Genomic DNA, 26,441 nt, shown 5'->3' with positions numbered 1-26,441 from the left:
AGGAAACCCACGTGGACACGGGGAGAACATGCAAACTCCACACAAACAGTGACCCGAGGCCGGAATCAAACCCAGGTCCCTGGCACTGTGAGGCAGCCGTGCTAAACACTGTGTCACCGTGCCGCCCAATACTGTGCTATTCCAGGACAATTCACAGAATCGTGTACCTCACGGAACCCAAGTATGTAAATTGACCCATCATATCTGTGCTGGATCTAGACTAAACTACATTAAGTTCTATGGAATTGACCTGAAACTTTCTCTCACCACAGATGCTGCCAGACCTGGCTGAAGCTTCTTCCAGGATATTCTGTTTAGATTTTCAAAATTACTGTCCCTGTCTTGCTTTGGTCCACAGCCTCATGGCTTCCTCCCCTTAACAAATGTAATTGTCTCTGCTTTATCCACTCCTTGTGGCAAAGCAATTCATGTTCCAGCAATCTTAATGCAAACCCCTCTCCTCAATCTCCTTGTGACTATTTTAAATCGATGGTTACTTGTCACTGAGGAGTGAAGTAGGTGAAAATTAGTTTCTTTTTCACCCTATCGAAAACCTATGTGATTAAAACAAAACATCTTTATTGAATCTCTGGGCTTCCCTGCTGGTCCCACAATCACAGATTTCTCCTGTCATAATTGTAATTCCTCATCCCTGGCATCACCTCTGTGATTTTATGCTGTGTGTACTCTCTGGTTTTAATTCTCTTTCTTTAATGGGTTGGTGAGAAGTGGCAGAATTGTACACTGTACTCCAACTGTGGTCTAATCCATGGCACATACAACATAAGCATAATTTCTTTACTCTGTGTGTTTTGTCTTAATTTTAAAAAATGCAATTGTTCATGTTTTTAGGGAAGTATGTATTTTCACCCAGCAACCTCTTTGCTCCATCAACTGTTTCAGCATCTTTCCACTGAGCCTTTATTCCCATTCTTCAATTCTTTTTTAAAAATACATTAGCTCACTTCCTATTTCAGTGTAATCAACAAATTTTAGTATTCTGCTCCATGTGTCCATGTTCAAATATTCTATATGGCCTCTTTTAGGTAATTTTAGTGAATGTTTTTGCCCGGTTTCGAACCGGGGACCTTTCGCGTGTGAGGCGAACGTGATAACCACTACACTACAGAAATATTCTATATGGACCCAGCACTAATCCTGCTTACAACTTTTCTCTAATCCAAACAAAACCAATTAGTCATAACCATTTGTTTCCAAATAATTGTATGTTCATATTGCTGCGTTCTTCTTATTTAGTTCCTGGTGTTTTAATTAAAAAGACACAATTTTCCCAGTTTCAACAATTATTTGAAAATTGTGAAACTGAGCTTACTATCTGCGTATGAAGACTGCCTCACAGCACCTGGGACCTGTGTTCAATTCCGGTTTTGGGTGACTGTCTGTGTGGAGTCTGCACATTCTTCCTGTATCAGCGTGGGTTTCCTCCGGGTGCTCCGGTTTCCTCCCACGGTCCAAAGAAGTCTAAAAATGTACTGGTTAGGTGGATTGGCCATGGTAAATTCCCCCTTAGTGTCCCAAAATGTGTAGATTCGATGGATTAGCCATGGTAAATGTGTGGGGATAGGGAGAGGGCCTGGGTGAGACACTCTGTCAGAGAGTGGGTGCAGACTCGATGGGCCAAATGGCCTCCTTCGGCACTGTTGAGGTTCTATGACAGTTTATTCATTTAATTATAAAACCCTCTGAAAAGGATGTTTGGTGAAATGAATCACTGCAGTCATTTCACCTTGGAAACCTGGGTTTGAATTCATTTTGGACTGATGAGAAAAAAGTCTCCTCTTTCATTGCTGGCTGAAAGATCTTTATTGAAGTAAACTTGGCAGTCTTAAATCAACTTTAATGAAAACAGGTCCCAGCATAATCTGATAATTTATTTAGATGGGCCATAGTAATGCATGTTGAAGCGTGCAATCACAGTTTAGTTATAGTATTGATGTGAAGCACATATGTCATTGGGTCGTGATACTAGAACGAAATGGAGTGACATTCTGTGGAGGTGGATCTGCTTCTCTTCAAAGTCAGCTTGGACCTTGTTGCCTGGATTGCAGATCAAGTTTATTGTCAGTGCAAAGTGATTTTGGCTTTGCACCATGCTAAATCTGTTGGGTGTGAACACAGTGTTAAACGATCTGTGAAAAGAGACCTTCTGTCTTTTGAAATATCAAATGTTCTTCACAGCTGAATCTGGAGGATTTTGACATTACAGATAATGGTTATTAAGACCACATTATGACAGACCCATGACTGGTCCTCAGAGACAGGTTTCCCGGACACTGGTTCAGAGATGTTTTGAGAGTTGTAGCTCCATAGAATATGTTTACTACTAATCGCTTTAGAAGATTTTAATTGCTATTGGAGATGATTCCTACTAACAGTAATGTTTATTTAAAAAGTTGTGTTACCTTTTAAAATAAAGTTTGCTGTCATTCTTGTGGCTTTGACTCTAGAATTTGTTTAAATATTAAATAAAAGTCCCAAGAGGTTGCGAAAGAATAGAGCACACATGAATTCCATGTTTAAAATTAAATTCATGAAATAAAATAGTCCAGGTTAGCTACACATCCCACACAATTTGGGGATTTAGATCTGTACCACGGGAATGAGACCAAAGTATTTGGCATTCGTGGCCCTCTGGGACATGCTGTTAGGCAATTTATTGGCCTTTCTCTGCATCTCTTGGATACCCAACTATTTAACACCCTGGCCAGAACTCTCTGGCTGTTCATGTCCTGCTGCTGCTGCCAGCAAGGACGGAGAATTTGGTGCTCAGCCACATTTTCGTTCACTGCAGCGGGATGGGAGAATTTCAGCTGCGATCAAGGTCAGAGAGTCCGGCCCACCACCAAACATTTCAATCGATTTTGCACCTTTGGTCTTTGAGTCATCCATTTCCAGTTCTCGAGAGTTGCTTTTCACAAGTTTAGTTCAAATTTTAAAAGGTTGCCTTGTTCTGAATCCCATTTCTAGTTCGATGAGTTGTTTCCTATCTGGTCAATTTGCTTCACCATTTTAAACACCTCAGGTCAACTTCCTCAACTCCAGAGGATAAAACTCAAGTTTATCTAGTTGCATAGCTCCATCCCTTCACCCAGGTACCATCCTAGTGTATTATTGATCAACTTTCTTCAAAGCTCACTGTGTCCTTCCTCAGTGAGATGCTGAGAGCAATTGAACACAATACCATAATCAGCTCCTCCCTTTTGTTGCTTTTTTGCATTTTAAAAGCAGGTAATCCCCTCTATCACAATCCCAAACAAGTGATCAACACTATTGCTGTCTGCTTATGTTTAAACATTTGACCGGAAATTCCAGTTACTGAAAAGCCTAAATGATCTCACCTTCACTGTAAAGTAATCTGTTTACTGCAATAATTGTTTCCTTAGTTATTGTTGTTCCTTCCTGAATACAGAACAAGTGTGGAATTATATTTAATGTGTTACTATAAAAAGTGTGCTTTTTTTGTTCTGAACACTATTTAAAGTTGAGAAATAACTTCCACTAGCTATACTTACCTCTTTATTTCTAATTTGCTTGTTTGTTTTATTGAACATCTTTTTTAGAGGATGGGAATCTCTTTATGTGGGGTGACAATTCTGAGGGACAAATCGGCCTTGATACTGAAAAGAATGCCACTGTGCCACTTCAAGTAGATGTCGGAAAACCAATCTGCTGGGTTTCCTGTGGATACTACCATTCTGCTTTTGTAACAGGTATCAATAATTGCAAATTCATGGCTTTAAATGGATTATCTAGTTAAACTAGCCAGATCCATGCAAGAACCTAAGAGTAAGCCATTCAGCCCCTCAAGCCTGTTTCACTATTCAGTTAGACCATGGCTGATCTGTATCTGAACTCCCTTCATCCATCTAGCTGGAGTGGCACGGTGGCACAATGGTTAGCACTGCTGCCTCACAGCGGCAGGGACCCGGGTTCGATTCCTGGCTTGGGTCACTGTCTGTGCGGAGTCTGCACATCTGTGTGGGTTTATTCCGGGTGCTCCAGTTTCCTCCCACAATCCAAAAGACATGCTGGTTAGGCGCATTGGCCATGCTAAATTCTCCCTCAGTTTACCCAAACAGGCACTGGAGTGTGGTGACCAGGGGATTTTCACAGTAACTTCATTGCAGTGTTAATGTAAGCCTACTTGCGACACTAATAATTAAACTTTAATATCCTTACCAAAAATTATCAAACTGTTTTGAAATTTTCAAGTGACCACGCCACAATAGCCTTTTGGGGGAATGAGTTTGAGATTTCCACAATCCTTTGTGTAAATAATATCACTCCTGAACAGTCGAGTTGTAATTTGAGGTCTTTAATTTAAGCCTTGTTCTGGACTCCCCCACCAGAGGAAGTATATATCCCATCTACCCTATCAAATCCTTTAATGATCTTAAATGCCCTGGTTAAACCACCCCTTAATCTTCTATATTCCAGGGGACACAAGCCTACACTATACAATCTGCCCTCATAACTTATGCAGTATTGCTGTTTCTATCTATTGAATGCATGCAGTTATCTGAAAAACAGTCAAATTCGCTGCTTGCATTTTGCTATAATATACAAATTGATTCTATTGTTATCTCAACAAAGTGAACTTAGAGCAGTGCAGAATGAAATGCAACTGAAAGTGCCTTTCTCTAGATAGCCTGGTAATCAGTAAGGAGAAAAAACAGCTCAGATGTGATCTTGCTGAAATTTCAAAGCATAGCGGTAATCTCAGTTTGGGCCATCAATGAGTCACTGAGTAGATAACTTTTCCCAATGAAGGCATGGATAACCACAGGTAAGGTCAGCTCTCTCGTGGTGTCAACAGAGATTTGAGAATCGATTCCCTGTCCATTCTCTGGCAGTGAAAGATGCATTTCCTAAAGCGAGGTGGAGAATATATTTCAGACGGGGCAAGAAGGAATTCCTAGCTGTTGGGAGAAAATGTGTCTCATTTCACAAGATTCATAATCTCAGCATCAGATTCTTTCAATACCAGTAGAATTTGTGTTGCATTGCTTGCAGGATGCCTGGCTTTTGCCAGTGATTTTCATGTCATACTGTGACCAAAGCTTAAATCACAGTAACACAACACATTTGCTGAACGAAACTATCGCATCAATGATGAGAGTCAAAAATATTAATATAGCTTGTGAATACTGAAAGATGTAAGCCTCAAACTTACACTTTTAATATTGTTTAACCATCACTTTTTAAAAACTTATTAAGTTGGATTTATTCTTTCCTCTGTAGATCCTCTCATTTTCATGATTTGCATCATAAAATATTTGCAATTGTTGCTTAAAATACTTCAATTGTGTTATCCTTCTTCCTCCTCAAAGCCCTGATCTTCCTTGCTAGCTCAATTAATACTGCAGTTATAAATGACATGATTTCTGCCCCTTGTGTTCTGTAGTAGATTTGTAGTCGAGCTGAAATTGTACTGCCCACATAGATTTTCCCCATGGTCGAGGGCCCAGTAGCTGCCAAACTGAATGAGTGTTGTTTGTTATGCTCTGAGCTAGACTTATTGGCTTTGTTGCCTACAGTTCAAAGGCAGTATCAAAATATCTCGAAACATCCCTGTTGACCCTGGGATGAACAGCAGTCTGGTTAGCCACACCAAAGAATTATCAAACCAAACAACCCAGTTACTTCAGAAGTTTAGTTAGTGGCTTAAACTGCATAAAATGCTGATTTGATTTTTCTGGTCTCATTTTGTACAATTCTTTTATCAATTATCTGCCTGTTTATCACGGTAGAGTTTGGATTGCACTTCAACAGGGAAAAGGTGAACAAAAAGCTACAAAACTAGCTCTGTCAGATGCACAAAATTTGTCTGCAACAGCTGGAAATTTCCAGTACTCATATCCAAGTTAATTTGCAGACGAAAGACCAGGACTATGTGGGGGAAGCATTGATGATTAGTCCATTGAATAGTTATTTCAGCCACACGCACACACACTCACACTTAAAATTTCGGAGTAAGTTTAGTTTTCCTTTCACCAATAGTTCTGGAAACAATAGGTTTCTAGGTTTTTTTTATTCATTCGTGGGTCATGGGCATCACTGGCTGGCCAGCATTTATTGCCCATCACTAGTTGCCCTTGAGAAGGTGGTGGTGAGCTGCCTTCTTGAATCGCTGCAGTCCAGGTGCTGTGGGTTGACTCACAATGCTGTTAGGGAGGGAATTCCAGGATTTTGACCCAGCGACTGCGAAGGAAAGGCAGTATATTTCCAAGACAAGATGATGAGTGGCTTGGAGGGGAACTTGCAGCTGGTGGTGTTCCCATGTATCTGCTGCTCTTATCCTTCTAGATATAAGTAGTCATGGGTTTGGAAGGTGCAGTCTAAAGATCTTTGGTGAATTGCTGCAGTGCATCTTGTAGATAGTGCACACTGCTGCTATTGGGCGTCGGTGGTGGAAGGAGTGGATGTTTGTGGATGTGCCAATCAAGCGGGCTGCTTTGTCCTGGATGGTCTCAAGCTTCTTGAGTGTCGTTGGAGCTGCACCCATCCAGGCAAGTAGGGAGTATTGCAAACCAAAAGTATTTTTCTAAATGGGTAACATTTTTGCAGCAAACCTTTTTTAAAATTGGAGTTATAGAATTGATCTTGTTGCAGAAATGTTACTGCAGTACTGTTTTATGCAGTTATAAAGCATTTGTTCGATTTCCCATAAATTTTATAAATTTTGAATCAGCTGCCCAAATGATTGCAGCCTCACAAGTGAACATAGCAGGGGCATCTGTAACTGAATTACTACAATACACTTTATCTGATTCCCACAGATGATGGACAGCTTTACACCTTTGGAGAGTCTGACAATGGAAAGCTGGGATTACCACTTGATCAACCGATAAATCACCGGATCCCTCAGCCTGTTGCTGGTATTTCAGGAAAAGTCACCCAAGTTTCCTGTGGGGGAGATCATACCATTGTCCTTACCGGTGCGTTTGCGGTTTGTCAAATAGATTTCAAAGATTGATGTGAAATTTCAACACTGAGATATATATCAAATTAAATTACACTGGTATAGAAGTTGCTTCTCTATACTTAGGCTTAAAATTAACCTACATGTGTCTAAAACTGCGACGAAAGGGGAAAAAGTAGAGAAACCTTATGAGACATTTGGAAAAGCGGATGTACTTTTAAATCTTCCATTTTTGTGTATTTGTCAAAGTATTGGAATTGATGAAAATTGGCTCTTCGCATTGAGTTCACTGGATTGAAGTTATGAATTGTGTTTATCCTGTTACTTCCTGCATCCTGCATTTCCTCGTTAGTGTACTGATTATTATCTCTGCCTATCACGGGGGAGACCACAGTTCAATTCCCCAATGGCGAGCTGTTAGTGGGCAGTATGGCACCGCAGTGGTTAGCACTGCTGCCTCTCAGTGCGCCAGAGACGCGAGTTTGATTCCGGGCTTGGGTCATTGGCTGTGTGGAGTTTGCACATTCTCCCTGTGTCTGTATGGGTTTCCTCCGGGTGCTCCGGCTTCCCCTCTCAGTCCAAAGATATACGGGTTAGGTGGATTGGCCATGCTAAATGCCCCTTAGTGTCAGGCTAGGGTAAATGCATGGGGTTAGGGCCTGGGTGAGATTCGGTGGTGCAGATTCAATGGACCGAATGGCCTCCTTCTGCATTGTAGAATTCTATGATTCCAATGATCTGAATTTTCTTCTACTTGCATGCCTTATTTTTCAATAAACCACTTAAAATTTTGGTATAGCAATAAATGGGTATCAGAGTTGAAAAAATAACATCCGGTGGAATTCTACAATTCATAGAATGCCTTCAGTGCAGAAGGAGGCCATTCAGCTTAGCCCAGCGAATCTCCCATTGCTGCCAGTCTGAAAGGGCATTCCAGACCCACCCTATGCCCAACTCCCGTAACCCATACGTTTACCCCGTTAATCCCGTAGTTTACAGATCTTTGGACACGAACAGGCAATTTGGAACAGCCAATCCACCTAAGCTGCACATCTTTGGACTGTGGGAGGAAACTAGAGCACCTGGAGGAAACCTACAGGGAGAATGTGCAAACTCCACACAGTCACTCAAGGCTGGAATTGAACCCAAGTGTCTGACACTGAGGCAGCTTTGTTAACCACTGCCACCATGCCGCCTGGTCATTTGTATTACATCATTTTCATTGTAGCACTTTATCTCATTTCATGGATACAAAATGTTTCAAATTCTAATCTGTAAGATAGCAAATTCTTAGCACTATTTCAAATAACCTGCCAATGAATACTTCCATTTGCAAAATAGCTCTAATATGGTCTGTGTCTCATGCAAGTGAGCACATTAGTTCTTAACCACAAGATTTAGTTGGTAATCAAGAGAAAAATTTGCAACATTTACATTCTGTTGGTAGTTTTGTCAGCTTCACCTCATTTTTTTGTGTTTGGTCTGTCTACAGAAAAGGATGTGTATGCATTTGGCTTTGGCCAATTTGGCCAGTTAGGACATGGCACATTCATTTTTGAATCTTCATTGCCAAAGGTAGTAGAACAGTTGAAGAAGAAGAAGGTACAGTTTATTTCGTGTGGGGAAAATCATACTGCTGTAGTGACAGGTATGTAACATTTTTGTGTTGGCGCTCAGAAGAGCTAAAATCAAAAAACTATATTTTATATTGGTTTAGTGTTTTTTTAAATCTTGTTTACAGATGTAATACTTAAAGTTATTTTAATGGAGACAAATGCAGGACATGAAGCCACAACTATCTGACTCAGAGAGGGAAGTGCCACCGACCAAGCCAAGCTAATACTAAAGGAGAACAGAGGGTGCTGTAAAAACTTAACAGGTCCGGTAGCATAACTTTTCTAGTTCGTTTGGCTCCTCTGACTTGAGGCCTAGACTCTGCTTTCTCTCCTTGCCGGACCTGCAGAGTTTTTGCATCAACCTCTGTTCTTGATCAAGGTTCCAGCATCCACAGTATTCTGCTTTAAATAGTAAAGGAAGTTCCTTTAAAAGTTGCATATCTTGACATTGCAACACTAGGGGGAGCATGCCCTGCAGAGGTTGACCCTGGAAATGGAAGTCGAGAATATTCCGTTTGAGCATGTCTTCCCCACTGAGCGTATGAGATCCTAAAATCATTCCATAAGACATTTAGCATTCATATTTTGCCCATACTTGTCCAACAAGTAAATCAAAAACATCTGCGAGCTTCTGATGCAGATCTTTGATTCTTATATCCAAATTTGACTTGACTTCAAAAGAGTAAAAAGTAAGTTTTCATATGTCTTCCATTCTTAAACTATTTAGTCACTTGTGACTATTAAAGTGAGCTCGCAGAGAACATAAAAACTGACTGTAAAAAAGTTTCTATTGGTACATAAAGAGAAAAAAAATGACAAAAATGAGTGTAGGCCCCTTACAGTCAGAATCGGGAGAATTCATATGGGGGAACAAAGAAATGGCTGAGGAACCAAATTCATACTTTGCTTCTGTCTTCATAAAGGAAGACATGAATAATGTATTAGATGTTCTGAAAGAAACAAGCTTTAGTGAGGAGCTGAAGGAAATCAGTATTCGTAGAGAAATGTTTTTTTGGAAATTGATGGGATTGAAGGTGGATAAATCTCCAGAGCCTGATAATTTCCATCCCAGAGTACTTAAGGAAATGGCCCTGGAAATAGTAGATCAATTGGTGGCCATTTTCCAAAATTCTTTGGGCTCTGGACCGGTTCCTACAGATTTGAGAGTAGCTAATGTAAGCCCGCTATTCAAAAAGAGAGGTAGGGAGAAAACAGGGAATTATAGACCTGTGAGTCTAACATCAGTACTGGAGAAGTTGCTAGAGTCTATTATCAAGGATTTCATAGCTCAGCATTTAGAAGGCAGTGGTATAATCAGACAAAGTCAGCATGGATTTACAAAGGGGAAATCATGCTTCACAAATCAATTGGAATTCTTTGAGGATTTAACAAGTAAAGTTGACCAAAGAGAACTGGAGGATGTGGTCTACTTAGACTTTCACAAGGCTTTCGACGAGGTCTCACATAGCAGACTACTATGTAAAGTTAAAGCACATGGGATTGCAGGTAGTGACATGAAATGGATAGAAAGCTGGTTAGCAGATGGGAAGCAAAGAGTTGGCATGTAGGTGCCTTTTTCCGATTGGCAGGCAGTTACTAATGGGGTACTGCAAGGATCTATGCTAGGACCCCAACTGTTCACATTATATATTAATGATTTGAAAGGGGGAACTAAATGTATTATCTCCAAATTTGCAGATGATTCAAAGTTGGGTGGGAGGGTGAGCTGTAAGGGGAATGCTTCAGTGTAATTTGGACCGGCCGAGTGAGTGGGCATCTGCATGGCAGGTGCAATATAATGTGGTTAAATGTGAGATTATCCACTTCAGTATCAATAACAGGAAGGCAGATTATCATTTGAATGGGTATAAACTGAGACAGGTGGATACTCAGTGAGACCTTGATGTCATTGCACATCAGTCACTGAAAGTAACAGGCAGGAAACTTGGCAAATGGTATGTTGGCCTACGTAGCAAGAGGATGTGGATATCAGAATAGGGATGTTTTACTGTAATTGTATAGGCCATTGGTGAGGCCTCACCTGGAGTATTGTGTGCAGTTTTGGTATCCTTATCAAAGAAGGATGTCCTTGCTATAGAAAGAGCGCAGCAAAGGTTTACCAGGCTGATTCCTGGGATGGTAGGTCTACCATATGAGGATGGCAGGTCTGTCAAAGTCGGTTAGGATTATATTCTTTGGAGTTTAGAAGAGTGAGAAGGGTTCTCATAGAAACTTGAAAATTCTAACAGAATTAGACATGGTGGATTCAGAAAGAATGTTCCTGATGGTGGGGGAGTCCAGAACCAGGGGTCACAGTCTGAGGATACAGGGTAGATCGTTTAGGGCAGAGATGTGGAGAAATTTCTTCACCCAGAGAGTGATCAGTCTATGGAATTCGCTATCACAGAAAGTAGTTGAGGCCAAAACGTTATGTGATTTCATGAAAGAATTAGTTATAGCCCTTGGGGCTAAAGGGATCGAGGGATATGGGGGGAATCAGGATATTGAATCTGATGATCAGCCATGATCAAAATGAATTGTGGAGCAGGCTTGAAGGGCCGAACAACATACTCCTGCTCCTATTTTCTATGTTTAACATTTGTTGCCAGACAAATATTGGGGCGAACTTCTAGATGAAGCATTTTTGTTAAATTTCTAACTCCTGACATTGTTTTGACGGCATCACTGCCTTTCTTGTGCATCTGCAAATAAAGCTTTCAGTCAGTGTCCTTCTAAATATAAATGCAGAATGTTACAGATAGCAGAAATTTGTACTAATACAGTACTTGAAAACACAAATGATAAGACATATATATATTTATCTATGATATTAAAAATGTTGCATCTCTGTGCACTCCCTGTTTGTTCAGCTAAGCATGTGTGTGTGGAGCAAAGAGAAAATGTGTGCCAGATCATAGAAACCCTACAGTACAGAAAGAGTCTGCACCGACCACAATCCCACCCAGGCCCTACTCCCATATCCCTACACATTTTACCCACTAATCCCTCTAACCTACGCATCTCAGGACACTAAGGGGCAATTTTAGCATGGCCAATCAACCTAACCCGCACATCTTTGGACTGTGGGAGGAAACCGGAGCACCCGGAGGAAACCCACGCAGACACGAGGAGAATGTGCAAACTCCACACAGACAGTGACCCAAGCTGGGAATCGAACCCAGGTCCCTGGAGCTGTGAAGCAGCAGTGCGAACCACTGTGCTACCATGCCGCCCAGATACAAATATTCAACTTTGCCTCTTGAACTTACTACCATCTTTGCTTACTATTGTGTGCGAAAAGTATTCCTCAGTGCTAACAGATAAAAAGAAAATACTTTGTGTTTCAAATAATCAATTTAATTTAAGTTTTAAATTCTGCCTTGTTCATTATCACCACTGATTGTTCGGCCTGCAAACTATTCTTAATCGCATCTGCTGCCTTTTGCCCCTTCCTGATCCTCACCACTATGTACCTTGTCCTCTCGGTTTTATTTGCTGTTGGTTGTGCCTGGTAGATTTTTGCTTCTTTGTACTTTTGGCTTCCTAATTAAATTCCGTACTACAATGCTCATTCCTGAGATGATTCCTCACACTCCTCGCTGCTTTTATTTGCTATTCTCAGCCACATTGGATGGCTTTCCATTTTGAATATAATTTGAGAATAATCTGTTGATGTATACTTTGTGAAATGTCATGGCCCAAACCTGAATTATATATTGAATGGAAACAGCAAACTAAAGAATCGAAGATTTTGCTATGCTTTCTAGATATGTATGACTTTTATCTTTTATTGCAACATTTTCTTGCCCAGTTGCCATTAGACTGTGGTACAAATCATTATTGTAACGTATAATTCATCATTCAGTTAACTTTACAGCAGCAGTCAATGCATCACATTCTTAATGGGTATTTTAATAAAGAGGGGCTTGGGGAAGTACTCTGTGGTTAGGCTGAACTGGTGCACAGAATCTACATCTAATCATGTTTGAAATGTAGCCAAGAGCTCTCCTGCAGATTTTTTGGAGACAGGCTGCTTGTTTAGTGCTGAATTTGGTATTTAGGTAAAGCTGTTTGGAATCAGGAATTAATGAATTTGTGTCTCATATCTATTAAGAGACGGTCAAACCAAAACCAGCTGGGTACCATTGATGAATGACGCATGTCTCCAAAACCTGAATTTTAGAAACTGTTTGCGAGGCCGGGCATACCCACCTGGGTATCCCATTAAGAAGAGTTCTTTCTCCCTCAGTGGAAAAATATGCAGATTTGTGTCGGTTCTTAAGTTTGTCTTGTTTCTCTAATACAGAATTCAAAACCTGAAGGCCCCTTTGAGTTAAATCTGTAACCTTGCATGCAAGTTTTGTATTATGGACTGTGATCCAGGCTCAGGATTAGTAGGAGGTGTAGCAAAGGATCTCATATTTAAGAATCAAAGAACTGTAAGTTAAATGCTGTGTTCATCTTTAACAGTTTAGGCTTTGCCTTGATAAACCTGATTTGTAAACTTGACTTAATCTGCATGGTGTGATGGTCATTATTTTTTGAATATCCAAAGACTGGTGGAATATGAGAGGGTTCATATCTCTTTTTGTGCATTGTTTAATTTACAGTAACACTCAATATTGGGGTGTACTATATTATCAGGCTTTGTATGCTGAAGGACACAACTGGGCTTGTAGCGAGTGAGGGAGAACTTCGCGAGTACTCAAGTGGTCATCAGCACTGAGCACAAGTGAAATATTTGGTCTATCCTAAAAACAGAGCAGGGTTGTGTCAGTCCATACAGTTTATTAAGATGTAGTGCAACAGACTGGCCCAATTGTCAATCTTTTTATCATTGCTTATATCTTATTGGTAGATAATAGCCTTTTGTATACCTTCGGAGATGGACGTCATGGCAAGTTGGGACTTGGAGAAGAGAATTTTACCAATCAATTCAAACCTACTCTTTGCTCTAGATTTTTGAAGTTAGCAGTCCAATCAGTAAGTATTCAAAACAATATTCTATTCAGTCGCTAGATTCAGTTGAATATAATTTTCAATGTGTAAAATGTCGTTATATATCCACGTGAGCTGGAAGGATTTTGAATTCCCAAACTTTAATTGTAGATCAGGAGAGCAATTAATCTGTGTAACATAGGGGTGATGTTTTGGCTGCAGAGCTATTGTTAGGCTTGGGATCAATCTGAGGTGCCAAAATAAGTGTATTATTGAAGCATGTTTTTAAAAAAAATTTCCTACAGTGTATTGTTGCCAATGCAGTTAGTAAAACTGTTTATGTTGTTTCTTCTTTATTCGCCTCTTAGTTGTTGCCTCCTGCTGGAATATTTTCCCCTTCTGACAGGTTGAATAGGAGGCCAATACAAGTTTCATTATCCCGAAAGAGGGGCATTGTAGTGTGTAACAGAACATGCCACTGGGTGTAAATAAATCCTGATTGATATCTGCCCATACACCGCACCTGCCCATTTTTCTTGGAGGAGCCGTGGACATTCCTGGAGCTTCTAAGTATCCTGAAATCAGCAGGAGATAAAATCTGTTGGGTGCCACTATAATTTTGCGATGTTACTGAATGAATTACATCAGTTATTCATTATTTCAACTTAAACTTTTCAGGGCTATCCACAGATTATTGGCCCCAATTTTGCGGTTGCAATGATGACAAAGCTATCAGCATTTGCATCAATGTTTTGTGAAACTGAGACCAACTTCTGATTTTTCCACGTGTACAGTTGAACGCGGAAATCCAGATGTTTGCTGTCAGTGATTCCCTGTTCCTCCACTTGTGATGTCCTTGCAGGCGGAGATCAACTTGAACTGATGTGAACTACCTCTTCCTGCATTATTAGTTTCACTGTAAAGGCCTTTGAGAAAATAACACCTTGTAGAATGCGGTGTAACTGGGTTTTTAATGACATGGTCCTGAAAAACTAATTTTATACTTGCAGAATATCAAATTTTCCATTCTGATAAAAACTCCATAAATGTTTAAAAATAAAATTGAGTTTAATATTTATGTTTTTACCTTAATTCATGTATATGGTCCAACCTTTATTTTACTGTCGGTAAAATGATTAGAAGGTGAGTTATAATCTGAATTTTTTTGCTTCCTAATTTGTTTTCTGAGAATTCTTTCAAGTGATTGGCTGCTTAACCTGCTTAATGACATCACTGTTACTGGATGCCAGAGACTCCCTATATCTGAAATTAACACCGGGAAATGTGAAATTGCCGCCACAGAGATTGCTAGATACTTGTGCTTTATTTGGGGTCAACAGCAAATGCTGTCATTTGGCTGCTGACTGCAAAATCTAGGTTATTGATAAGCGGAAGCACTGCAGAACCATATAATGGGCCATGCTGCTATCAACAGGGTATTTGGAATTTTGTTTTTCTTGCTTTTCTGAATAAATTCCAGTCACTGGAGTTTTTTGGATGGTTCCTTTAGAATCTGTACCCCACCGTTTGGCTTATGGGCGGCGGCAGGCGGCACGGTAGCACAGTGGTTAGCACTGCTGCCTTACAGCGCCAGGGACCCGGGTTCAATTCCAGCATTGAGTCACTGTCTGTGTGGAGTTTGCACGTTCTCCCCGTGTCTGCGTAGGTTTCCTCCGGGTGCTCCGGTTTCCTCCCACAGTCCAAAGATGTGTGGGTTAGGTTGATTGGCCATGCTAAATTGACCCTAGCATCAGGAGAGTTAGCGGGATAAATATGTAGAGTTACAGGAATAGGTCCTGGGTGTGATTGTGATTGGTGCAGACTCGATGGGCTGAATGGCTTCCATCTATACTGTAGGGATTCTATGATTATGTAAAAGAAGAATCAAAAAAGTCTCTAGAAGTAACACCAAATAGAAGGAGAATTACTCCTAGCTACTTATACTCTTCCAATCAAATATATAGGCCATAACACACTTTCCTGGAATTGTCAGAAGAGCAATGCATGCAGAAGTTATGCTTCACCAAGAGTTCAATGACAAGAGTTGTTTTTTCTTGCTGCAAATGATCTCCAGGGCAAGATCATGATAAATACTAGCGCTGCTTTCTTTGATATCTTTTGTAGGTTGCCTGTGGAGGTTGTCACATGCTTGTACTTGCCAGACCCAGACCAAAGGGTTCAGAAAATATTGTGATTAAGGACGATGACATAAATGAGAATTACTTGACTGATACTTATTCTGCAACACTGGGCGATTCAAGTACAACAAGCACATTACGACGAGCATTATCAGCACGTATTAGGCGCCGAGAGCGAGTATGTGCAAAAAAAATGCATTTATTATTCTAATATTAAAAAAAACTCCAGTTTCTTCCTGGTAATTGAGAGGTCTGGAATAAGATGCTGTTGGTGTAAGTTACATGTGAAATATTTAGAATATTTATACAGAAAGTTGTAAGGCTTACAGGATTAGAGTTTGAGGCAGAAACTATGTTAATATTCATGATTGCATTGGATAGGAGTAACACGGTGGCACAGTGCTTGGCACTGCTGCTTCACAGTTCCAGAGGCTGGGGTTTGATTCTGGCCTTGGGTGACTGTGTGGATTTTGCACGTTCTTTACATGTCTGTGTGGATTTTCTCCAGGTGCTCCGGTTTCCTCCCACATTGCCGAGATGTACAGGTTAGGTGGATTGGCCATGCTAAGTTGCCCTTTAGTGTCCAGAGATGTGGAGGTTAGGTGGATTAACCATGGTAATGTGTGGGGTTATGGGGATAGCACGGGAGGGTGGGCCTGGGTGAAATGCTCTTTTGGAGCGTTAGTGCAGACTGGTGTGGCCGAATAGCCTCTTTCTGCACTGTAGAGATTCTATTAACCTTATGGTTCTATGGAGCCCTCTGTTTAATTTTACAAAAGGATATGACAGTTGTAATATGGCAGCTTACCCAAATTTTCATTTTGTTGAGGAAAAAATTAGTTAATTACTTGGTAATTAATTATTCATTATCTGGCACTGCTCTGTAACTCATGATTTTACTTATAATATACAAAACCTTGTTTACTTATGGTTTTATTTTCAGGAAATGTCTCCAGAAAAGTTTGGTCAACTGGTACGCACACTACCTCCAATTGGAGCTAGTCTCCTTAATTCCTCCCTGCCCATCAGTAGTCAAACAATTCCTGGAATGAAAGTTGCTGAAGAAAGTCTCATTGCCTCAAAGCCAATTAATGGCGTTAAGATCTTTGAAGAAGCACCATCTCCTAACATAGGTAATGTACTCACAGCTGGAACCACTGCACAACAGTGACCAAATAAGTTGTTTTCATGATATGAAATTACAGGATTTTTGAAATGTTTTGGGACTTGCATTTGATAGTTCCATTCGCTTAGTTCTTAAAATGATAATTGCCTTAGCAATTGCAACAGAAACTTAATATTTTACTTAATATTTAAGCAGAAATATTGCACATCTTAGTATAACTGAATGTATAAATGTTTTTTTTAAGTCAAAGTGCATTTTCAAAGCAGTTATACTCCCAGGTGTGTGGCGGTCTGATCCATTCACAACATTCAATAATCAATGTTATTATGAGATGCATTTTTATAAAAGCAGTTTGAAATTTTTGAAAATTAATTACAGTAATACAAAGACATTAAAAGATTGTTGAGGTGAATTAAAGAATTGGCTTTAGGCTAACGTTTTTTACATTTGGCTCTGTAAGCCTAATGTTAATGTGGAATATTTTACAGTACTTATCTCTGATTCATCCAGAACTATTACTTTGCCTTGTGTTTTGAGCATTCATAAAAAAACAGATATAGCAGCAGGTTAAATGAAATACTCGTGTGGAGACTGAGAACTTTCAAAACGGCAGTAGGCTACAGTTCAAATGTGCATTATAATGTTAACATTCAAAACTGAAGGGAAATTATTTGACACGTTCCAGAACATATATTTTAAGGGACATAATTTTCAGGAAATAGAAACATGATAAAAATTAATTCAAGTTCGTGAAATTAAAATGATTTTAATATTTACTGCACCATCAAGTTATAGTATCTTGACACCTTGTCCCTTTTTGCTGATGCAGGGTTGGTATGGTATGTGAAGGGAATTATCTCCATTGTACTTCTAAATGCTTCCACCTTGAAATTTAGTTGTATGTTTGGTACACATTGAGAATACAGATGTGCTAGCCTTGATTTACTTTCTTCAATCCCTGAGAATAAATATTAATCAAATTTCTATATTTTTTTTAGTTCCAAGGGTCAAAGATATCAAAAATGCTCAAAAGAGCTCAGTTGAAGAGGAATCTGAAGAGGAAAATGACAAAGGCTTTGGTGACACCACTGATTTGTTGAACATGGTAAGGTGACACAATGCATAATGGGTGGTTAAGATTATTGTGGAAATCTGGTGGATAATTAGAAAAAAAAAACTCACTGCAGCAAAATTTGAGTTGATTCATTCTGATGTGAGGAATAAGGAAGTTTCTTATCTTGAAAAGTGCAAACCAAATTTGGGTTACCAAGCAAAAAGATCTGGGAATAAAAATAAATAGAATGCAAATTAATAAGGCCATAACATACTGGGCTCACTTACAGAGGAATAGAATATGAAATCATGGAGGTAATGTTACATTGTTGTAAAACCATTCCAATTGGACTGTTGTGTGCAGTTCTCATCTCCATATTAGAAAAAAGGATATCGAAGGATGTACAAAAGCAATTTAAAAGAATATTATCAGAAATTCAAAGCTGGAATGAACAAGCAAGATGGAGTAGTTTGGGCTGTTTCTTTTTGTTCTGCAAAAGAGGAGACCTGATAGAGGTTTTTAAAAGTATGAAAGAGTTTGCTGGGGCGGACATGGAGAAATGGTTTCCACTGGTAGGTGAGTGCAAAACATTGGAGTGTGACTATGAGTTAATAATTAATACAGCAAATGGTTAATTTAAGAATTTCCTTACAAAGAGTGGTGAAAATGTGTGCGTCTTTCTCAGACACCTAGAGTAGCACATCAATCTTACTGATAGGCTCTGTTTGAATGCAAATTGGAGGATTTGAGCGTCTGGTTGAAATTCCTGCATTCTGTCAACCAGGTCCTCTTGGATGGAGCAAATTCTGGAACCCAGAGTTGTCCACAATGGTAGCATAGCGGCTGCGTAACTGGACTAATAATCCGGAGGCCTGGACTATTGAGCTGGTGTTCAAATCCCACTACGGCAGTTATGAGTATCAGTGATGGTGAATGTATAACTATAGAATGACAGTGTTTGACAGGAATTTCTGAATGTTCCAGATTGTAGGACTAATCTTTAGGCATTTAACAACTTTAAGGAGGCTGTTACAGTTGTGAATGTATATTTTGTTGATGTTCATAATCCTGTGTTTATCATCTGATTATTTTGAAATATAACTTTGCACAAATTTTGCTCTTCAGACACACACAGTGGTTGTGAATCCTAATGACAAGACATTGACCTTATCACCAGTTCACAAGGAAAAGGTAAGAGCAGTGTTGATCTTGTTCATCTAAACTTTTAGAAGTTATTACTGAATTATTTTGGTGATATGCCTATTTTAAGTATTCTGTAATAAAGCAATTACTGAATATAAAATTGAAAATCCATTTCTACAAGGGTGTAACTTGCATGTGGGGGGGCGGGGTTTAATCACCACATAGTGTAGAATGTAGCAATTAAGAATGCCGTCCTATTAGAGACTTATCTCCATTGGTTCTAAATAATGTAACACTGGAAATATTTTCTCTAATCAATAAATGTTATGGGTATGGATTCAATTTTCAACTGAGGTAAACACAGCATACCATTTTGTTATAGATGTATAGCTCTCTGGTTCATCTGAGGATTCATTTTTAAAATGGTCTTTTTTCTTTACTAACTTTTTTTCCGCAAAATATTCTGGCATTGCCTCAAATTAGTGCAGAGCAGTATTTGTTTGGGCTGAGAAACTACGATTTGTATTTTTGATGTCTTAATGAAAGCCATTGAGCGGTGATATTGTTCATTATCATACTTTTTAGCAACATTTTAAGATGATTAGCACAGTTAAATTGACAAATAGATTTTGAATCACAAGCTATCACTTTCCTGTTTTTAATTTACTCCATTATAAATGTAATTCTCTGTGTTTTGCCTGTTTTCTTGCTCATTCTTCTGTTTTATTATTTACTATTCCAAACACACAGTTGTGTGGGGATTATGTTTACCTTTCATTTATTTTATATGTACTACCTATTAATTTTCTTTTCTCCTTTCTATTCATTGCTTTTCATCTGGAATAGAAGAGGGGTGAATGCTCTGGTAAGGGTGGACAAAAACAGACTAGTTACAATGTTGAGCATCAGGCTAAAAAACCGAGAAAAGTTCCACAGCAAGCTCAGTCACCAAGATTACATTTGCACACAAGCATGCTTGGAGCAGCGGGAGATGGGAAACATACCAGACATAGAAGTAGGAAAGCTATTAGCAAGGAGGAAAAAACAGCAGGCAAAGAGAATCTTGTAACCAAACTGAACCAGTCAGCTACACCTACACACAACCGTTTGTATGATAGTCGGACAATTACTGAGGAACAAAATACTATGGCTATCAAAGTAGCACGAGCACATGATACAGTTGTTAAACAGAAGATCACAAACTATTCTAGCAAGGCTAGGATTGATGAAACATTGAGCAAGCCTTTTGAAGAAATCTTTGACTTGTCTCACAATGATACAAGCTCTGCAACTGAAATACCTTTTAAAGCAATTAATAGAAAAGACAAGCCTACCTCAAGGTTGTCCACAAAGCAACATGAGAGAAACATTCCAAAGCAAAGTGAGGGAACAGCAGCACAGGGAGATAGAAAAGTGTTTATGTTCAACAGGAAAACCAAAGAAGGAAATAATAATGATGTCAACAAACATAGAAATAGTGACTTAGACAATAGCATTAAAAAAGCAAATAGAAATAAGAGTCTAAAAGGCAATAAATCAATCAAACATTTTCTGCAAAAAGAGCACATGGATAAAGAGATAGGAAAGGAACAAATAGAATCAAAGCTCGTGTTCCATGAAAAACAGGCACAAGGTGATTTAGAGGGAAATTTAAATGCAAAAATGGGAAAAATTACATTACAAAGAAATATGCTGAAATTAGGCAATAAAATAATTGAAAGAGCCATTGTAGATGATGAATTATTGGAGGAAAGCACAGGTGCGGAAAAAAGAGGGAAAGAAATTGAGGAGGATGAAGATGAAGAAGATGTAACTACTGATAAGGAAGAACCTCAAGAATTAGGAGACGATAATGGAGAAGAAATTGATAAAGAAGGATGTGAACTTGACCAGAGTGAAGATAGACAGAGTGCAGTGGAAACAAAGGAAGTAATTGAAATGTACCATGAAGATAGCAATGATGAGGAAGGCGAGAATAGTGAGGATGAAGATGAAAGCGACAATACAGATGGTGAGGAAGGTAAGAGCAAAGAAGAAGATTCTGAGGAAGATGAGGGTGAGAAATATGGAGATGATGTAAGTGAGAGGAGGGGTGAAGAAGATGAGAGCAATGAAGAGGAAGATAGGAGTGATGAAGAGGAAGGCCAGAGCAGGGAAGATGAAGAGGAAAAAGGTGAGAGTAGGGAAGACGTAGGTGAGGAAGAGGAGGGTGATGCAGATGAAGAAGAGGAAGGTGAGGGCAATGAGGAAGAGGAAGGTGAGGGTGATGAAGAAGAGTGCGATGAGGAAGAGGGAGGTGAGGACGATGAGGAAGAGGAAGGTGAGGGTGATGAGGAAGAGGGTGATGAGGAAGAGGAAGGTGAGGGCGATGAGGAAGAGGAAGGTGAGGGCAATGAGGAAGAGGAAGGCGAGAGCGATGGGGAAGAGGAAGGCGAGGGTGATGAGGAAGAGGAAGGTGAGGGCGATGAGGAAGAGGAAGGTGAGGGTGATGAGGAAGAGGAAGGTGAGGGCAATGAGGAAGAGGAAGGTGAGGAAGAGGAAGGTGAGGGCAATGAGGAAGAAGAAGGTGAGGGTGATGAAGATGGGGGTGAGGATGATGAGGAAGAGGAAGGTGAGGGCGATGGGGAAGAGGAAGGTGAGGGCGATGGGGAAGAGGAAGACGAGGGTGATGAGGAAGAGGAAGTTAAAGGCAATGAAGAAGTTAAGAGCATTAAGGAAACTGAGGGTAATGAGGAAGCTGAAGACAAGGAAGCTAAGAGCGATGAGGAAGAAGAAGCTGAGAGCGATGAGGAAGAAGAAGCTGAGAGCGATGAGGAAAAGGAGGTTAAGGGCAGTGAGGAAGTTGAGGGTGATGAGGAAGAGAAAGTCGAGGGCGATGAAGAAAAGGAAGATGAGGGCGGTGAGGAAGAGGAGGTTAAGGACAGTGAGGAAGTTGAGGGTGATGAGGAAGAGGAAGCCGAGGGTGATGAAGAAAAGGAAGATGAGGGCGGTGAGGAAGAGGCAGGTGAGGGCGACGAGACAGAGGAGGCTGAGGGCGATGAAGAAAAGGAAGTTGAGGGCGGTGAGGAAGAGGCAGGTGAGGGCGATGAGACAGAGGAGGCTGAGGGCGATGAAGAAAAGGAAGATGAGGGCGGTGAGGAAGAGGCAGGTGAGGGCGACGAGACAGAGGAGGCCGAGGGCGATGAAGAAAAGGAAGATGACGGTGGTGAGGAAGGGGAAGGTGATAAAAACGAGGAAGACAAAGGTAAGGGCAACGAAGCTGAGGAGGAGAAAGACGAGGACAGTGAGGATGAAGAGCAAGGCAAGAGCTATAACAATGGAACCAATAGTGTAAAAGGCAGATATGAGGATGGAGAGAGTTGGGAAGAAGATAAGGTCGATAAAGAAGAGGAGAGTAATGAGGAAGATGATGGTGTTGGGAATGCACAGGATGAACAGTGTGAAAGCAAGAAGGCAAAGGATGAAGGAAGAAATTTGAATAAAACTGCAAATGAAATAGAAGGCAATGATGTGTTCAAAGATAAACGGAAAATGAAAGCTAAAACCAAACATAAAGTGAATAAAAAACATTACTCAAAGACGGAAAGACCTAACACGCAACAGTTTTGGAATAATGTGCTACCTCATTATTTAACACTGAAATAATACTGGTCCCAATAATCAGGAGGTCTTCTTGCACAATGGGTAGCTTCTGTACTGCTAAGCCAGAGTTCCAGGGTCGGGTCCCACTGCAGGTTTGGGACTCACTCCAGGACTTGGTGTCCAGGGAGGGTGCATTCGCAATGTGGCCAAACAGGTTGAGTAACAACCTGCAAATCTTTCTCTCACGTGCCAATGGCAGGCAGTAAAAGTGGGAGAGATTCCTGGTCAGTCATATAATGGAAAGAATGTTAGCACCTCTACCGTCACTATCCATAATTTCAGACTATAACATGCATATAAAAGTGCATTGTGCTACAACTCTTTGACTCCCTGAATGAACTGTAACACATTGTCACTACCACTAAAAATAACAGCAAGAAATAAAAGTGTGCCTAATCGATTGTTTTCCATGAGATGGCTCACAGAGAAAATTAAGGTAAAAGGTTTGTCTTCCTGCTTCTCTCCATTCCCAATTTACATTCCGTTCTCTATTCTTCTCTCAGCCTCTCTTCTGCGATGTGTGTGTCCATGTTTCTTTTTGCTAGTTTCTGTATATTTTTTCTTCTAATTCCCATTGTATTTATTTGCATTTCACACATGTTCCTTTACTAAGGGCATGCAGTAAAGTGACTGACGTAGGGAATAATTTTAATCTAACTCACCCAGATAAATGAGGTAATCAGCTTGGCTGTCGGTATTACCTTGTCTGATTTTATTTGAAAAGTAAAATTGAACCAGGTGTAAAACAGGCCTTCTATATAATGTCAGTTTACTATGGGATTAAAATGATCCCCACATACACCAGAACCTGCAGATCAGGTCATTTCCAGAGCAGTACGTCTATTGCTCCTTAGTTTTAATTGTGAATATTAGCTATTGGTTGGACCTGAGCATGAGTGAGACAATTCAGCTACTTAAAAATTTGGACCCGGTCTGTGGCATTGTCCTGATGTCAGGGAGTCGATGCAGAGTTAAAAGGAGGATGAATAGCTGGAGTGCTAAGGGGAAATCAACCCGCTCTGCCATTCATTTAAATCATGGCTGATCTGTACCTCAAATCCATTTACCTGCCTTCTATATTCCTTGATACCATTGCCCAACAAAAATATATTGATTTCGGTCTTGAATTTTTTTTGTTAAAATTTGTTTGTGGACCGTGAGCATTGCTCGAAAGGCCAGCATTTATTGTCCAACTTTAATTGTCCTTGCAAAGGCGGTTATGAGGTGTTTTCTTGAATGATTGCAGTCCATTTGGTAGGAACACCCACAGTGCCATTAGGAAGGGAGTTGTAGGATTTTGATCCAGTGACAATGCAGGAACGGTCATATGGTTCCAAGTCAGGATGTGACTTAGAGGGGAACTTGCAGGTGGTGGTCTTCCCATGTGTTTGTTGTCCTTCTTATTCTAGGTGAAAATAGTATGACACAACCAGTGTTTCATTTAAATTTAGTTTTCGTATATGACCAGTTTTTTCAGTGCGCGGTCCCTTTGAATTTGTTTACATACCTTACACACATGGTATTTATTACGTACAAGGCTTGCACCATATCTTCCAGGTTGCTGTACAGCTGCGTGTCTTAGTGGAGACAGTGAATCCCAGTGTGACTGTGACACCTGTGATCTGTCTACCCCAGACATTCACACCCTTTGTCCCCACATTTCCCCATTCAGCAGGATGGATACAACCAAGAGTAACACACGGCAAGCTTAAGGGAACAGAGTGTAGACCGTGTTTATTTTGTAGTAGAAAGCATAACTAAAACTACCTCAAAAAAGCCTAGATTCGAATGGATGGTTTGATGGAATTGACATTCTGAAATTAAGCCAGAGATTAGAAAGATGTTTCTATTTATCAATGAGTAGTGGATTGATGGATGACTCCTGGCAAAAGCAGATATTATTTTGGTCAACTCTTTACAATAAATATCTTTTCAAGAATACAAGTGAATGGAATAGAAGTAAGAATCGATAACAATGATCTAACACCTCAGAGGTTGCAAAATAGATTGTACTGCTAGGAGCATGGATTTGTCACTTTGAGAATGCAGCTGGTCAGAGTTAAATGTTATGATTTGATATATTTGAATTAGTATTACAGAAATTTATTTCATTGCTTTAGGAGATTGAAAACATTTTCAGGTTTACCCTGTGGTCGGTTGTATTTCAGGAGAGCCTAAAATTAATAATGCATTGTCACAAAGCAAAGGGTCTTCATAAGCACTGACTTAGGGAGAGTAGAGAAACAGCTGCAGCCATTGTATTGGTGCAGTGCACCCACATCTGAGACAATAGTTTGCCTCTCTTGCAGCAGGTTGCAGGTTCATTAACGGTATTTGCTTGTACGGAGTTGCATTGTGTCCAAAATAGTATTTTAAAATATTACAGTGTATTAACAAGCTGCTGTCTAAAACTGTGTCCGATTACACTTGGAACGGTTGCCACAGTTATTAGTGGATGAACTAAATTGTACCATGTGATATTGGAGGGAGAAACTATGCAGGATTCATACAAAGTTTTATTTTTATATATTTTTATTGCATGTTTGTATACATTTATACACTTAAGTTACCTTTTTAAACCACATTGATAATTGTACAATGTATGTTGTGTTTCATTGAAAAGAGCAATTTCAAATTATTCATCTGTATTGTTTTTCTAAACTATTTTATTAAAGCTGCTCTTGTTTAAGAAACTGTGTCCTTTAAGCTTAATCAACCCTGTTATTCTTTCGTACAATGAGTATGCATCATTAGAGATACTGACACCAGAGGCAATTACTTGGCACCTTTTGCCCGTGTTGGCACTAGCTCCACAGAGGAGTGCCAAATGTGGCAGTGCAAATCCATTGTTAGTTGGTTGGGTGGGAGGGAAGCAACTTTGGGCTGGGCTAAATTAAATCAGGTCATCACCCCTTTTTTAACCTGTTCTACCAACATTGAGAGCAGGGGCTAACATGTCCACCCATCATGGATATTGCAGAATGAGGTAAGAAGGAATTCCCACCAGCTCTGCCTCCCTCACCTCAAAGCTATACATGTAGAGGTATACTAGCATGTCAGGATTTGATCTTGGTAGAAGTGAGGACTGTTGTTCTTTGAGGCTAGATGGTCCATTGAGAAAGAAGCAAATTTGAAATTAGACTCTTAAAAGAAGTGTTTAAAGTTCTTCAGCTGGCACAGTTGCTCAGGATGTCAAGATGCCACAGCAACATTAACACGATCAGCTGCCTGGAATATGCTAAGATTATGCTCTGCCCTTATTTGCCTCCAGGAGTCTGTCCTCAAAATATCTGTGCTGTCTACTCTAATTCCATTTTCCTAGACTTATCGAGGCAGCTTCAATAGCCACTTTGTCCTTCACATGCTCCCTCACTGCATCTTTGAGAGACACAGTACCCCACTGAGATGGGGGAGTAATGCAGTGAATGTCCCTCCTTGGGTAGGTGCCTTGTCAGTGCCATTTTCAAAGTGATCACTTGGGAATGCTTGAGGGTAGCATGAGGAATTTTTTTTTCCCTTTTAATTTTTCTTTTCCCTCAGACCGAACACTATAAGAAAATATCTAGTGGGAGCTTGGCCAATCCCTTGATGATATGGTACAGCCAGGGTTTTGAACCTGCAGCAGATGGTGGAATTGTGGGTACAAAACCACATTCTAATCATCTGTTGCACATTGTGCCAATACACCTGTGCTTTTGCAGTGGTGGATTTTGACTGCAGCTTGAATGAGGCGTATATGTTTCAAATAATTGAGCTACCTAATTTTATCAAAAATTAAAAGAGAAAATGGTTGAAGTGTCCCAACCAAATTTCTTTTAATGCTAGCTGTAATGAAGATTTA

The 26,441-nt window shown here is 40.0% G+C and overlaps 2 protein-coding genes and 1 non-coding gene across 5 annotated transcripts in view; 2 read left to right on the top strand and 1 right to left on the bottom strand.

Moving 5' to 3' along the window:
- The window catches only part of LOC144506445 (X-linked retinitis pigmentosa GTPase regulator-like), a 111,196-nt gene that overhangs the window by 41,462 nt on the left and 43,293 nt on the right, over positions 1 to 26,441 (top strand). For 2 of the 3 annotated variants that reach the window (XM_078232571.1, XM_078232570.1), the window contains exons 6-13: positions 3,582 to 3,731; positions 6,801 to 6,959; positions 8,436 to 8,591; positions 13,418 to 13,542; positions 15,622 to 15,813; positions 16,579 to 16,768; positions 17,760 to 17,866; positions 18,941 to 19,006. In XM_078232571.1, coding sequence (XP_078088697.1) covers positions 3,582 to 3,731; positions 6,801 to 6,959; positions 8,436 to 8,591; positions 13,418 to 13,542; positions 15,622 to 15,813; positions 16,579 to 16,768; positions 17,760 to 17,866; positions 18,941 to 19,006 — 1,145 coding nt within the window. The remainder of the gene's footprint in view (positions 1 to 3,581; positions 3,732 to 6,800; positions 6,960 to 8,435; positions 8,592 to 13,417; positions 13,543 to 15,621; positions 15,814 to 16,578; positions 16,769 to 17,759; positions 17,867 to 18,940; positions 19,007 to 26,441) is intronic. The other variant, XM_078232573.1, reaches the window with a different exon arrangement.
- On the bottom strand, positions 1,061 to 1,133 carry trnav-cac (transfer RNA valine (anticodon CAC)). Its single transcript has one exon. It is a non-coding gene; the product is annotated as a tRNA-Val (tRNA).
- Positions 19,931 to 23,118, top strand: LOC144506228 (uncharacterized). The gene has a single exon (XM_078232085.1). The coding sequence runs from the start codon at positions 19,931 to 19,933 to the stop codon at positions 22,601 to 22,603; it is 2,673 nt and encodes an 890-aa protein (XP_078088211.1). The 3' UTR covers positions 22,604 to 23,118.

The sequence above is a fragment of the Mustelus asterias genome, chromosome 17, assembly GCF_964213995.1.
Source record: "Mustelus asterias chromosome 17, sMusAst1.hap1.1, whole genome shotgun sequence".
In the NCBI taxonomy this organism is placed as follows: Eukaryota; Metazoa; Chordata; class Chondrichthyes; order Carcharhiniformes; family Triakidae; genus Mustelus; species Mustelus asterias.
The sequence above is the reverse complement of the archived record's forward strand: the minus strand, read 5'-3'. Positions and strand labels throughout refer to the sequence as shown.

Excerpts from the sequence above, each read along its gene's own strand:
- LOC144506228 (XM_078232085.1), top strand. The coding sequence starts at position 19,931 with ATGCTTGGAGCAGCGGGAGATGGGAAACATACCAGACATAGAAGTAGG.